General features: G+C 36.3%; 2 protein-coding genes and 2 long non-coding RNA genes across 5 annotated transcripts; all 4 read left to right on the plus strand.

Annotated features, from left to right (window-relative positions):
• The first annotated feature begins 2,718 nt into the window (after positions 1-2,718).
• Positions 2,719-4,355, plus strand: LOC103398488 (low choriolytic enzyme-like). Its single transcript, XM_025053599.1, has 3 exons — positions 2,719-3,236; positions 3,707-3,788; positions 3,935-4,355. The coding sequence occupies exons 1-3, from the start codon at positions 3,026-3,028 to the stop codon at positions 4,062-4,064; spliced, it is 423 nt and encodes a 140-aa protein (XP_024909367.1). The 5' UTR covers positions 2,719-3,025; the 3' UTR covers positions 4,065-4,355.
• Positions 4,356-5,408: 1,053 nt separating this feature from the next.
• On the plus strand, positions 5,409-6,892 carry LOC103398489 (uncharacterized). 2 transcript variants are annotated; one of them, XR_003049001.1, is made up of 5 exons: positions 5,409-5,778; positions 5,947-6,093; positions 6,264-6,389; positions 6,502-6,619; positions 6,753-6,892. It is a non-coding gene; the product is annotated as an uncharacterized LOC103398489 (long non-coding RNA). The 2 variants fall into 2 exon arrangements; XR_003049000.1 differs by having other exon boundaries at positions 5,409-6,093.
• A 116-nt stretch (positions 6,893-7,008) lies between these two features.
• LOC112486545 (uncharacterized) lies at positions 7,009-8,107 on the plus strand. The gene is made up of 3 exons (XR_003049002.1): positions 7,009-7,435; positions 7,694-7,818; positions 7,933-8,107. It is a non-coding gene; the product is annotated as an uncharacterized LOC112486545 (long non-coding RNA).
• A 2,891-nt stretch (positions 8,108-10,998) lies between these two features.
• LOC103398490 (low choriolytic enzyme-like) lies at positions 10,999-14,980 on the plus strand. Its single transcript, XM_025053601.1, has 7 exons — positions 10,999-12,928; positions 12,972-12,982; positions 13,548-13,668; positions 13,766-13,944; positions 14,260-14,341; positions 14,657-14,781; positions 14,940-14,980. The coding sequence occupies exons 1-7, from the start codon at positions 12,663-12,665 to the stop codon at positions 14,978-14,980; spliced, it is 825 nt and encodes a 274-aa protein (XP_024909369.1). The 5' UTR covers positions 10,999-12,662.
• The last annotated feature ends 604 nt before the right edge of the window (positions 14,981-15,584 follow it).

Here is a 15,584-nt window from a genome sequence, read left to right on the forward strand (position 1 = left end):
TTTGCGCAATTAACTTTTGTACTGTGTTTGTGTGTCCAGTGTGTGTGCTAATAAAGCAACATCAACAGCAGCAGATGATGCTAAGTCAACGAGGTACAGTGACTGTGGTCTTGTTCACGTGCTTTATGAAGTAAAAGAAACACAATGCTTTGCTCTTTCTTATAACCCACATCTTAACATTAATGTATATGTCTATTAATGTGATTTAATTGATTTATTTATGCTGGAAAACTACCTCTTGAATTATCACATCCAGGGGTTGAATGTTCTAAACAATTGAATCCTCTACTCCAGGGTGCCCAAGGGGATCTAACACTAGATCACATTTTGGTTATAAAGAGCTGGCTGAAACAAGAAAACTGTATAAATGTAAGCCAATTATAATGTGCTGATATATAACAACTATAAATAATTAAAGTTTCAGATATTTTGAACTGCCCTATATTATAATACTAGACTAGAATACTTGTTTAGAACAACCAACACCTATATTTCACATAATAGTTTCACGTGCATTGCGGGTAGGAACATCCTGTACGCGTTGAGATTGACAAACATGTTCTACTGTACACAATTTGTACAAAAACTAATAACATATGTGGGTTAGAAAACAATACATAAGCACCACATGACTGACAGGCGTGGAGCAGCTGTCATCCTGGGTGAGCCACATCCAAAGAAAACTAAATTAAAGAGTAAATAAGCAAAAAACCTTAAAAAGACAATCCCTTTTATTGGATCTTTTATTACAGTCATCGTCACATTGGCTGAAACTGACGTGCCAAACTATTGGACGAGTGCCAAACATCCTGTCAATAATATTTACAAGGCGTACACAATATTTAACACCTCCATTCCCTATCAGGTTACATCACTGTGATGATACTTCCAAACAAGAAGGGATGGCATTTATACTAAAACTACTGAAATAAGGTGTCTTTCAACAGATCCAGGCGCTATTAAAATGTGTTTTCTTGTTTGGTGTATGAGTCTATGTGGACTGAACTTGTCTACTTCCTACTAAGTAGACAAAGTCTACTAAGTTTTGTGCATTAAGCTAAGTCTAAAAAAGTATATATAGCTTTAGAATTGTCTTGTTTGTGTTTTTCGTTTTTTTCTAACATTTAGTCACAGGCCAGATGTGGTGGTTGTGTGAGCAGGAAATGGCCCCCAGTCCAGGAGTTTGGAACCCCATACCCATTTTATCAGTAGACCAGGGTATTTACTGTAGTTTTAATGCTATTTTCTCCAGCATTTGTCAGTGCAGCACTTATTTTTTCAGCAGTCTCATCAGTCCACACTCCAATGCACTGTCCCCAATGCACTTGACACCACGGTCAAACTGACCAATGGCATGAGTTTAAGTGCAAAGGTTTGTTTGTTTTGTGGCCTGGGTTGAACTGCAGTTCTGCCCAGGGTCAGCCCTAAACTTTTTATTTTCCCAGTGGCCCTGATACTGTTTTTTTGTTGTTGTTGTTGTTGTTGACAGTTCAGTATTGCAATTATTTTAAATTTGGTTTAATATTGATTTTTTTTCCGTATTTGTCCTATATTTTACAAGTGAATAATAGAACCCTAAGACATTTGAAAGTTATCATTAAATCATTGTACACATTCGGTTAGGTCCATATTTAATTCATAGGTTTTTATAAAAGACATACTCAGAATTTCGCCCATGTATTTTTTTTATAAAGATTGTTGGCAAACTAAAAAGTTCAGCCACACCTTAAGAAAGCCTTTAAAACTGCCTTCTTGTACCAACGGTGAAGTTCAGACTTGAGAGAATCCTTCACTTCATCATGACTCCTGTCTTTTATTCTATTATCTCCATATTTTTGATGACCACCTGTCCCGTAAGTCTTTTTTCATGTATTTCTATATTTTAATTTTTAAATGCTACTATCTGTGGTGATAATGTTTAGAAAAATTTATAGAAAAAATAATCGATGTGCAATATCATGATTTGTTCTAGGGCATTATTGGTGAAACTCAAAAAGGTAAAAATATTAATGACAATTTATTTAAAAGGTCTTTCTTTTTATTGTATTAATTTCCTTTCTCTGCTTTTTGACTGTAGAAGAATCGGAGGATGTCATTGAAACCATTGCAAGGATAAATGAAGACCTACGTAAGAGCTTTGACACTGACTAATTTGGATTTAAACTTTTTTAAGAAGGAACAGGAAGAGTGGTATACTCTGTTGTTCAGTTTGTTGCCAAACTTTACTTTAATGGAAAAAATGTCAATGGCTGTTGATTTAAAAAGAAAATTGTATCATACGTTTGTTCCTGCAGACCTGATCCAAGAAGACATTGTTCCTGTTAAAAACAGGAATGCAGCTCCCTGCACACGGTGGGGCTGCAAGTGGCCCAAATATGGACCAGATGTCATTGTGCCCTACCAAATCTCAGCAACATATAGTGAGTGGCAACATGGTCTTTAAACGCTGCTTACATTTAAATATTTAAATTAAACAGTTTTGGCAGAATTTCAATGCTAATGTATCATATCTGTGACCTTAAATTAACTTTATTTGTATTTAAAGAGGACGAGGACGACCTCGTCTTCTAAAACAAGGAAAAGTCCCAGCTCCATATTTTTGTCAGACATCACCGCATGCAATGTCATGATGCTTGGCTGTAAAAAGATAAGCACACGCAGTGTTTACTGTACAGTAAGCTCCTTCATCTTAGCTGGGGTCAGGTTACAGTATAGTAACAGTATTTTGGAATTACTCATCATACAAAGGGTTAAATACAGTAATTGTACATTGTTTTACAGTCGATGTCATTGATTGACCATGCTGGATATATGCCGTCCAGGACATTAATGTGTTCATTAATTTGTGTTTGTTTTCCAAGATGAAATCCAGGTGTCCAGGATCACTGCGGTCCTGATGGACATCGAAGAAAAAACCTGTGTTAAATTTGTTCCGAGGGAAGAGCATCAAGATTTCCTCTACATTTTCTCTGGATCTGGGTAGAGACCAAAAAATAAACACATCCGAATATAGAGTAAACCTTGAATGCATATAAAATGTGTGTGTGTGTACGACAGGTGCTGGTCTTATGTGGGTCGTATTGGGAAACAACAGCCACTCTCCTTGAAGGTATATTATTGTTTGAACAGAAGAATTATTCAGCATGAAATCCTCCATGCTCTGGGTTTCCATCACGAGCACTCCCGCTCTGACAGGGATGCATTTGTGAAAATTCAATGGAATAACATTATTGACGGTGAGCTGACCTTCCCAACACCATAATTCCATAATTCGGCCATAATTCAATGGTCTATTTTATTTCTTATCTGTTAACAGGTAGGGAAAAACAACTAGAAACTAAGAGTTCAGAGCTGACTTCTTAAGCAGAGCGAGTGTAAATAGAAAGTTGGCAAGCGATAAGAAAATTCACTTTTAAACAAACACTGGAAAGCTTCAGAGAAATACAACAGAATAAATATCAAACTGAGCCACAAACGCTTAAGATGTGGAACCGTGTGTGACAGCAAAATCCAGCTGAATTCACCAAGACAAAAGTCTGACATATGTAGAAAGTGTGAAACGTATTCCTCCTAATCTTTATGATGTCACAGCAGCAGAAGCCGATCCACCTGGATTACACAGTAGATGAAAGTTTAAACAGTTTCTTGTCACCACTAACACACATTAACACATTTTTCTTTTTGTTGTTTTCTGTTTTTGTCTCAGGGAAAACTATAAATTTTTCCAAGTTCAACACTATAAACCACAATATTTCTTATGACTACAACTCTGTCATGCAGTACAGGAAGTAAGTTTTTGTATGGATGCATGTTCTTTAATACATTTATTAGGAATTGTTTTTATATTTGTATTATATTATATATATTTGTACAGTTCATGGTTGTATTCCATTTGTACAATAATAAACATGTTTATGTGTGTGTCCTAATGAAGCACAGCCTTCTCCAAGAATGGAGCCCCGACCATCATTGCCAACGATGATGCTAAGCGTGTACTGGGAACTGCACAGTCAATGAGTGACATTGACTACGCTCGTGTCAACAGGCTTTATGAATGTTGTTAGTAAATAAAAAATTGTAACGCTGAAGAGAGTTTATAAAACATCGATTTCATTTTTTCTTTTTTAAAGACAACATTTATTTTTGTCCTGGCAGATAACTGAAGACTGTTCATCCTCCAGATCGCATCACTGTGATTACACCATTACACTTCGGTCACTGGAAGGCAAATGTACATTTTTGTTGCAATGTTAACTATTCAATATATAATATATCTGATAATAAACAAAATAAAAATGAAGTATTTTGTGCAATGTCTTTTTATACATTTTATCTGGTTTCTTCGGACATGTCTGTCTGGGGTTCAAACCGTCAGCAGGACTTATTCCTGTGGTTCAGCGGAAAAATCATACAACTAAATATTTTTCACTGCAATTTGGTAGGGGTTCAGAGGAGGGGTGGGGTGGAGATTATATGGCAAATCTTTGGAAAGACATCAATGAAAATAATTGAATCTCATTGGTCGTTTTTCCAAATTTCCAGATATTTGGTCCAATAAACATGACTATGGTTTATACGTTCTTTCTTCTTTGTTCTTATTGTTGAAGTTGAGGGCTACAGTGGTGCAATGGCACACCTCCTGCCAGTGACCTGAAGGTTTTAGGAAAAACTATGTGGACTACCACTGTGGCCTCTCATAACGAGGGGACGAGCTGAAAGTCACTCATTTTCTTTGTCCTTTTTGTTGACGTATTTCTAGTGGGGTCAGTAAAACAACTAAGATCTGCCAAAAACATTCTCAGAAAAGAAGTACTTAGTATCAATATTGCAGTTGTCCTGCTAGAGAACACTCCAGTAACGGCTGCCAAGCTGCAGCTGCTGTGCCGTCCAGCTGGAATTATTCCAAAACGTCTTGTCAATAATATTGACATGGATTACAGATTGACTATCTCCTCCCAGGTTGGTCAGGTAACTGATGATGACATTACTTCATGGAGATATTATAATTTTCAAGCTCCAGGAAGTGGTTGAGTCACCACTTTCTGTTTTTTTTACATGTGTGTAAAAGATTTAACTGCAGTACAGGACTTGCATTATATTTAAATTTTCTTTTATTATTCAGATTTTATTTGAGCATATTATTGAAGGTCTTTATATTCTAATTCTTTATTTAATAACTGTATGTTAGCTCAAGTGTCCAAGGAAAAAAATAAAATGCCCCAGGAAAAAAATATTTTTTTAAGTTTTCAGAATCAGAAAATAAAAAATAAATATATAAATAAGAGTATATTTACTAGCTAATTTTTAAAAAATATAATGGTAAGATACAGCAATATAATAATATTGTCATGCAAGTTTTCAGTGGATTTGGTATTTAATGGTATGAATATAATAAAGATAATTGTTCTTATTATTATTATTGTTGTTGTTGCTTTTGTCATAAAAAATAAAATAATAAAAATAATATCAAGCACTCAATAATTTCTCTCCTGTTCTGTGTCAGCAAGCCTGGCATACTACTGAGTAATTACCAAGGCAGACGAGCCAGTGTTTATAGAAGACAGACTCTGTGGCTGACACATGAAGTTGTTCAAATTTAAGAACATAATCAGTTATTTTAAAACATTGTTTACACACCACAGCCACACCCTGTGAGAGCTGCTTATAAAAAGGAAGAGGCTGAGCTGCAGAAATAATACTGGAGTTTTTAACCTTCTCCTCATCATGACTCTGGTTTTACTTTCACTCATTCTTTTATTTTTGATGGCCACCTCTGCAGTAAGTCTTTATTCACATGGTTGTTGTTTTGTTTTTTTTCGGGAGTAAATCTGCTATCCTTCACCAATTCAACAGAACTGTGGTGAAAATATATGATGAATGAAATAATATTTGTTAAAAGTCAAAATCTTCTACGGGGTGTATCTTCAATATTATGACTTGTTTCAGGCTGGTGTTGGTGGAGAAGATGAAGAAGGTAAGATCCTGATTTTAAGTCTAGGAGGACGTTCCTCTGTGTAATAACTGTTCTCTGTTGTCCTGTAGAAGACAAAGACGAAGCCATTGAGCTGATCGCAAGAGCAAATAAAAGATTACGTAAGTAATGACTAACACTAATGAAGTAACACTGACTGACATGAAGCCTTTACGAAATCATGGTGAAATCAGGATTTACTGATTCCGTTCAGCCGCTGTCGGCTGAAAAACATCCAATGTTTTTTGTTGTATGTTGACTTTGAAAAACTAAGCTGCATCATATTTTACAGATCTATTTCAAGAAGACATTGTTTGGTATAAAAATCGGAATGCAGCTCCCTGCACAAAGTATAAATGCAAGTGGCCTAAACAAGGAAACCATACGGTTGTGCCTTACGTGATCTCAGCAAGATACAGTAAGCCACAGCTTGATCCTTAAACCAGTCAAGTCACTGAGCTCTATATTATTGTACATGTAAAAGCTGCGGTGCATGTGAAATAATCTTTTTCTTTCTTTCTTTCTTCAAGATCGATGGGAGAAATTCAGGATCACTTCCATCCTGAAAGGCTTTAGTGAGAAAACATGTGTTAAATTTGTTCTGAGGACCAATCAGCGAGATTATATCAACATTTTCTCCGGATACGGGTAGAGACCACACACAAATACACACATACACACACACGTACACACACAATGTCACGAATCACTACACAAATTGAAATGTACATTTATTTATTTACATGAACTGTGTGTGTGTGTGTGTGTGTGTGTTTGACAGATGCTGGTCTTTTGTGGGTCGTCTTAGGGGAAAACAGCCACTGTCCTTGAACAAATATCTTTGTATGTACACCAAAGTGATGCAGCATGAATTCCTCCATGCTCTGGGTTTTCTCCATGAGCATTCCCGCTCCGACAGGAATGAACATGTGAAAATTAACTGGCATAACATCCGTAAAGGTTGGTTTTGCTTACTTAATTGCTGTTTTAAATCAATGGGGCGTGTCCATGTTGATGTCCATAGATAATCAGAATGTGTCATTGTAACATGGGGGTAACACGGGGGTTACAATGTAATTCAGGTTTATAATAAAAGTAAACATTCAGTACTAGGTGATGCAGGAAGTTGAAACCAAGAAAAAATATCAACTTCAAACCCTAGAGACCCCCAACTGTGTGTGACATTAAATTCTACAGCGATCATAGCAACTAGCTGAATACACTGAACCTGGGCTGTGGCCCTCGTAGAGTCAGGATGCACAGTTACTTTAGCATGACCCCAAATCAATACAGAGTATTTATTCAATAGTTAACCTATGTATGTTTATATATATGACATGGTGTATGGAATGTCTGACTTTTTTGTTTGTTTTATTCCTAAGGAAAGGCGAGAAACTTTTCCATGTTGAAAACAATAAATTACAATATTTCCTATGACTACAACTCAGTCATGCAGTACCAAAAGTAAGTGTACAACTAAATGTTTTCAAACTCATCATATATTCAAAGCCGCAGCATTGAAACCAAATGTAAGGTTTTCTTTGGACTGTGGACTGCTTCACTGCCACCTACTGTACTGGGTTTTTTAAAGTCAGTTGTTTGCTGCAGTCTGCACCTGGTTTGTCTTCATTTTTGTGACGTACGGTAATTGTAGGTTTGTCTTTAGACTCATTCATTTAATAACATTCTTTAACTTTTTTGATTGTGTGTGTCCTGTTCAAGCAAAGCCTTTTCCAAAAACGGGGCACCGACCATCGTTGTCCGTGATGATCTCACCCGTGTACTTGGAAAAAAAAAATCCATGTCTGATAGTGACTACGCTCGTGTCAACATGCTTTATGAATGTTGTAAGTACATTCAAATCAATTCCCTGAGGGTGTACACATTCATGTCACATCAATGTCTAAACATCCTACATGTAATAAGCTACCACGTTTGAAATGTACCTTTGTCCATAACAGAATTTGAAGAAATATGAAGATCACATCACTGCAATTATACCAGAGACAGGACATTGTTGGAGACCAACTCTATCAATAAAAGCAATGGAAAATGCCATTTTTGCTTCACTGTTTAACATGTAACAGCAGGTGTATTATCCGCCAGAACATTTGTGGCTTGGATTCACAATGTCAAGATATACATTTTTTAAAGGAAAGAAAACTAAGCAACACTTGCGTTTTGTTTATAAACAATAACTCTCTTCTCCATCTGCAAAGGATGCTATTTAGAATATTACAGTACTCCAGGCATAAATGCTTCTCTGAGGTATATAACTGCAATATTCCTCCAGACCCACGCACTGCAATCCTGGGTTGCTCTCAACACCTCTCTGTGCTCACCAACATGCACCGTAAAACTATACAATACAATATGGTCTGATCATTGCAAAAAGGAACATCTTATCTCTGTGGAAAAGCGACGTGACGCCCTCTTCTAAGGCCTGGCTCTCTGAAGTCACCAGCCTGCTACATATAGAAAGGATTCGATACAGTGTTTCTCTCAGCTCTGCAACTTTCGATTAGATGTGGCAACCTTTCTTACTATATCTATCAAGAATAACGTAAAAGTAATCTCTCACTTTCTGCCAATGTAACTTTAAAATGCTTGACTTATAGCTGACTGGTATATTAATTGTAATGAGCAATTTTGCTCATTGTAATTCTTTCTTTTGATTTTGTTTTATCTGTGTGTGTATCCTACCCTGTTTCTATATATTGAAAAGTTATAAATAAAATATATATATAAAAAAGAATACTCTAGTCTAATGTTGGTCATCATGGTGGTAGTCAGAGAGCTCAATGTTTTCTCAGGTGGTACAGAGTATAAATAGTTTGAGAACCACTGCTCTAAACAAACCACAGCATGTTTTTCACATACAAAGCATGGGCACACTGTGAATCACTTCCTGTTAACCTTCTGACACCACTGTGATAAGAGAGAGTGTAATGATGTTGAAATTCATAACTGATTTAATGATTCATACAAGTTGCATCATTCCATTGTTATGTCTGTTAATAACGTAACTACTTGTTACTTTGACGCCACAACAAATAATTTAATTACATCTCATTTAATTTAATAATTATACCTTGTTTGTCAAATTTTTACTTTTCAGTAATAACTATTCAATTAGTCCATCCATCACAAATCCAAGATTTGTTGGAAATCAATTTAAGTTATTAATGAATAATGATTCACAACACTGGTCCTACCATCACTGCTTTAACTATCAAAGAGCCATAGTTTTGGCAAATTACCCATGCAATCCTTTGGTCCCCTCTCAGTAACAAGGTAAATGTTATTAAAATCTTATCAGTGCTGCATTTATGTCTCAACTACAAGGATTTGTTTGTAGTTCTGCCAAACAACTTCTGTTTTTTACTGTCTACGTACGTCATATATCAGAGAAAATAAAAAGACGACCAAGCTTTGATTATTTTATTACTATAATTCTCTGCAAATGGGACCTGAAAGTTTTTCACTTTATAAGCAGTTGACGTTTTATAGCTGAAATTCTGTTTCGCTTTGTACAACGTGTTTTGACCTTTAGGGCCAAAACACGTTGTGCAAAACGACATTCCAGAATCACAACGACATTCCAGACAGCACAGCATATCAACACAATAGCTTAAAGGCAAATTACCTACAGCTATTTCCTTTGGCCTTACATGGGTTTTGATTGGCAAAATATCAATATCCAACATGTTCTTCAAAGACAGTCATGACAGAAACAAGAAAACACAGAAAACAATTCCTATTTGCTCAAGTGTAAACTTAAACGTAACCTAAACTGAACTTAAAGTTACTATCATGACAACTCTAACTTTGTGCTTGGCACAGAGTTGGAGAGGCTTTAGGTGTCTTATAAGTTCTTCCCTTAAATCCATCCATCCATCCATCCATCCATCCATCAACCGCTTAACCCTTTGCAGGTTTGCCGATGAGCTGAAGCCAATCCCAGCAATCAACAGTCCAGAGCGCCGTTCACCCTGGACTATTCTCCGCTCCACCATTTGGTGTTTATAAAACACGTTGGAGCAGAACACGCATATGTTTTGTTTCTTTCACTACAATTTAAGCAAAACTGGTATTAAGTGACACATTAAACACATTCAAAGGCATCACATGCATTTGAAGGTCATTCATGTCATGTCATCATTTCCAAAACATCAGAGTAGACGTCTGCAGCCAGCGATTACCGTACCTATGTGAAACTTTGTGAAGAAGCTTAGAGGTGTCATACCTGTAAGGTATAAAGTAGGTGTGACTGAAAGTGATGACAAACATTGTTGGCATTGGCTTCTTTACATAATGCTTATCATTACTTGTTTGGGCAGGCACCTACTTCTATTCAACAATGTTGTGGGACAGTTTAAAGGTCCCAGCATATTTATCTCAGTCAGTCAGTTGTCACGTGGTTCATGTTTACTTTTTTCTGTGTCAAAACAAAAAATAAAGTATTCTGCATACGAAAGATAACATTACAATTCAAACCAATGTCAACAAAGAGAGTAAAAGCCAGCACCTGGCTGCGTCAGTGCCTCCCATCAGAGCCTTCACAACCTCACTTTCACCACTCTACCAGTGCCAGGAGACCAGTGAATCTTGCAGGGCTTGAAAAAACCCATAACCCAGAAATTGATTTGTTTTCAAGTCAGATCAATAGTGCTGATGGAATGTAACAAGCTCTAACTATTTCTTTACGGCCTGGACAAGGAGTTCAAAGTAACCTGCACCAGAAAAGCTATCGTCTACCACAGTGATTCCCAACCACTGCGTGTGTGTCGTAAGTGTGCCGTAAGAGATCATTAGGTGTGCCTTGAAAAATTATCCAATGTCACTTCATTGTTCCCAAAACTAGTATTTATTTATTGCCAATATTCTTTCTTTGTTTATCAAAGCATGACAGGCAGAGCAATTAAATCCTCTTATGTTAGGTGGCAGCAGATAGTTGTAAAAACGTATTTACTAAATAAATAAGAGCTGTTGAAAAAGATCTTTGTGAGTGTCTTTCTTCAATTCCTGCCAGTATATCAGCGTTGTCTTCGACTAAACAGGCCAAAAGTGTAGTTAATTTTGAGGTCATTTAAACTGGTAGATTATATTTATAACTGGTAGATTATTAAATCTCACAAATACACATATAGATATTACATATAATATAATAATATAATATATATTACATGTACTTTTTGTGAGATTTGTTTGGTTTTTCCTGATGATATATATGTGCCGTGGACGAATTTGCGTTATGATAAAGAAACATTGACAGTTAACGTCAGAAGAACCACATCAGACGCTTCCGCATGTCTTGTTCTTTCCCACTGTTGGGAAACACTGGTCTACCAGGACTCCAACAACCAGGAAAGGACCAGGGATTGTCCTAGGAACCATCACAGGGACCGTCTCCATAGCTACAAACCAAGCCAAAGAAAATAAGTCTTCCGTGATGTTCACACTGTTTTTTGAGGCAATTGAGTGCAAACAAAATGAACACTGTTCGTGTAGCTGTGAAAGAGCAAAGTCAAAAGCAGGGCAGAGAATATTTGAAAAGGCTCAGGAGGTTTGTGCAGTACTGCGCTCAAATACTTGAACAAAGACAGGATACACAAGATTAAAGAGTTGAAAGCACACTCCCACATTATCGCATCTGCAAATTGTTCAACTTTGTAAATATTTTCAAAGTGATTATGAGACAGTGGCAGTTTCAGCTAAATGCGTAACAGAATCATGTGACTGTCCTCAACCTACGTCACCCAGATTTACAAAACATTTTGGGTTATTTTTGTTTATATTCTTCCTAACAAGTTCAGTAATAATTACGATGACACTTTCTTGCTATAAAAGTGAAATAGAACATTTATCATTGTTACCATCAATGCAGTCAATGTTTTTTTCTACATTGTCTGAACTTTCTGTCAAACCAACCTTAACCTCTTGTCGTTTTTTTTTTTTTTTTGTGAATTATTTGTCATTGTGACACAGCCCACCAGTGCACACACAGCTAAATGTGACCTCTGCTTTTAACCTCTTGACCTTTTCATATTCTTTGAAAAGAGTGTTTGTGTTTGTCAAAGGCTGGAACGTCATTTCCCCCTAAATATGATTGACCGTTGAAAAGTCTGTGACAGTCGAAAGTAAAAAAGGAGGAGCAGAACGCCTGAAGCAGCACTAAGGCTGAAAGTGAGGACTCAACATCATGACTGCAGCCTTCTTCTTCATCATCCTTTTAGCAATGTCCAGCCATCAAGTAAGTATATTCTCTTTTCAAGTTAGATTTTAGGAATTTGTTAAATTCAGTGTCTATGAAAAATATATTTGAAATATTGTGAAAATGTCTTGCAGGTTGTTCTTGGTGGGAAAAAACCCAAAGGCAAGTTTGGTTTTTACTTCAACATGAATGAATGAATGAATGAAAGAATGAATGAATGAATCACATGTTTAACAGTGTGTTTTACTAATTTGTTTTTTCTTTTACTTTTCCCTTTGCCAGAACCTGAAGATGCCTTTGAAGCCATCGAAACAGCAAATAACGGCCTGAGTAAGACAATAGATTTAAAAGAATATTAGTAAAAGTAATCAATTCCAACGACAATTCCTATTATATTTACCCTTAACAAAAAAGTAACCTCCTTTCATGACATAAGACATCTTTTATGAAAACCAAAAACATTGTCCATTTTTTTGAATGATAACCTGTTGCTTTTCTTCAGGTAACCTGTACCAAGACGATATCATGCTAATTAAAAACAGGAACGCAGCTCCCTGCACAGAGAAAGGCTGCACATGGCCTAAAAATGGAAGATTTGTCATTATCCCTGTTCAAATCTCAAGCAGTTACAGTAAGTTGCTTTTTGATCTTCAAATCAGTCAGTCCTTGTCAAACCACAACAATGACCTGCTTTTAGGTTTCTACATTTTAGATCAATCCTCCAAAACTACTTTTAAAACAAGGTGATCTTTCTTTTAAATCAAAACTGAACCTGAAATGTATTAGGATAATGACAGGTATGCAGGGGTATTTTCTTTGCTCTAAGCCTGTAAAACTAAAGACATACATGATTTATGTGCGGTACATGTTACAAATGGATGTTAGCTTAAGCCTGAGGTTAGTGGACTTTCATAAAAGCATCTTGTTTAGTGAGTTCATAGTTTAGCAACTAAAGTAGCATTTGCAAAACAGTTGTGGTTTTGAGTGGTGTTTTCTTTTCCACACCATAAAGACATAACATGCATCATCATCTTCTTCTTACTCTATGACCTGCTATGTTTACTGCAGCTTCATTTTGCTCAAATTGTAAGTCGCTTTGGATAAATGCGTCTGCTAAATGTAATGTAAATAAGCATTTGCTTTGTAAAATTTCAAAAGCTGACATTTGAATTAATAAATAGGTGCAGGCTATATACATGTGTGTTCTGGTCATTTGAGCGTGACTGAACATGGTGCCTTTACAAGAACGCTTGTTGCTTTTTGTGCAAGCTCATTTGGACATTTATTTACTAAAAGGCATCATGCAGACCTCTGTCCCAGAATAAGATCATTAAAAATAAAGCCTGTGCTCTGTTTCTAAAGGTCGTGATGAAAGGTTTTTCATTAGGAATCTTCTGAAGGAATTTGTGGATAGAACATGCATTAGATTTGTTGGAAAGGACAACTCACATAAAAATTACCTTTACATTTTCCCTGGATCTGGGTAAGAAAACACACACATATGCAGGTGTATATTGCAGTGAGAAAATACCAATTATCAATGTCCATAAATTCATCAATGTTCTCTCTTTCTCTCCCAGGTGTTGGTCTTTTGTAGGCATGATTAAAGGAAGACAGCCAATTTCCTTAAATAAGTATGGTTGTCTTTACACATCTGTGGTGCAGCATGAAATTCTCCACGCTCTTGGTTTCCACCACGAGCATTCACGTTCCGACAGGGATCAATATATCCTTATCAAAAGTGAAAATATTAGACGAGGTAGGCTAATTGCTTTAGTCTTTCTTGTACAAATGAGTGTTTTTTTTCTATCTCGTTATTGCTAACTGGATGCGAGGGTGCGTAGCTACAGATACAGTACGACAGCTTACCATTTTAACTGGGAATTGTGATACAGGTTGTTGTGCATTTTGTTTTTATTTCCTTGTATATATATAAAAATGTGTTAACCCAGAGCAAATAATTTGTTGTTATTGTGCGTAAGTTATTGCTAGGGGACTGCTGACTACATAAAATACACTTGAAGGGAAAATGAAATGTCAAATGTTTTTATGTTAAATGTTTACATTTCTGCAGGAAAGGAGAGAAACTTTTACAAAGCAAAAACTATCAACTACAACATTCCCTATGACTACAACTCAGTGATGCAGTACAGAAAGTAAGTGTTGGGTTCAATACATACCTCTCCACGTATGGATAATCAGAATTCTTACGTACATTTGTGTAAATGTACTTCTAAGGTTTTTATGTTTTCCTGTGTATTTAATCTGGTTGTACTTTAATAAAACAATGTCACTTTGTTCTTTTTTTCTCGTTTTTGTCTTTTTGTTTTCTTGACATAAAAACACAAAAGGACACCGCTAAGAAATACAAGAGATTGCTTCATTATGTGCAAATTCTGTCTTGTATGTGATAATCATTTATGTGTTGTAATTTAATCCACCCAAAATCTTGTGTTTGTCTTTTCATAAAGCAAAGCCTTCTCCAAAAATGGGCAGCCAACCATTGTTGCCAAGGATGATCCAAACCGTGTCCTCGGATCTGCTCGGTCCATGACTGAAAACGAGTATAAACGTGTCAACATAGCTTATCAGTGTGGTAAATAAAATAAAAGACACATTCTCACAGTAATTTTAGTCTGTGGCCACCTGTTGCACCCTCTACAACTAAGTGGGTGCCACTGGAATAGTGGCAATAACGTGTGCATGGCTATAGGGAATGATTTATTCAACAAAATCTTTTCTGTCTTTAAAAAGATCTAGACAAGCTTCAACGTAAAGTTCTCAAAGGAAAATGATCACACCAGAAGACCCTGCTCCTGCTGACGAGGAACCATCAAACATATTTTATGCTGTGGCAACTGTCATTACTTTGAGGAGTCTCAATAAAGGCATAAAAACGTTCCAAACTAAAATTCCAAGACAGGTCAAAAAGTCATTAATCCTTCTAGATGGCCGTTGGCCAAGCGAGTGAGATGCACTTTTAAGGGTAAGCAATAAACATATAATAGTTGGGTACACTACAGCCCAGGGGCCAAATATGGGCCGCTGCTACGACAAACTTGTCTGAAAAATATTATTAATAATATATTATCATTAGACTAGAATTTTGCTTTTTCTCTGCAATGCCCACATTTCTGCAATAGGTGGCGCACTGTAAAGTTGAGGTGTTCTGACTTCACTGTTTCGCTGTGTCCTTTGTTTGAACTTCTAACCCTTTATTACATAAACAAGTGGGTGAAAGAAAAGAAAACGTGGACGGTGAGTGGCGAGTATTAATCATTTTAGAATCCATTGTGGCCCTGCAGTCAAAATGTTTGCCCCAGCCCTAACATGTTACTTGGATAAATTATGTTTCAAGATTCACCAGATTAATATTTGTCATTTATTCACAGCGACTTG

Source organism: Cynoglossus semilaevis, unplaced genomic scaffold (assembly GCF_000523025.1).
Source record: "Cynoglossus semilaevis isolate Cse_v1.0 unplaced genomic scaffold, Cse_v1.0 scaffold1699, whole genome shotgun sequence".
NCBI classification, from domain to species: Eukaryota; Metazoa; Chordata; class Actinopteri; order Pleuronectiformes; family Cynoglossidae; genus Cynoglossus; species Cynoglossus semilaevis.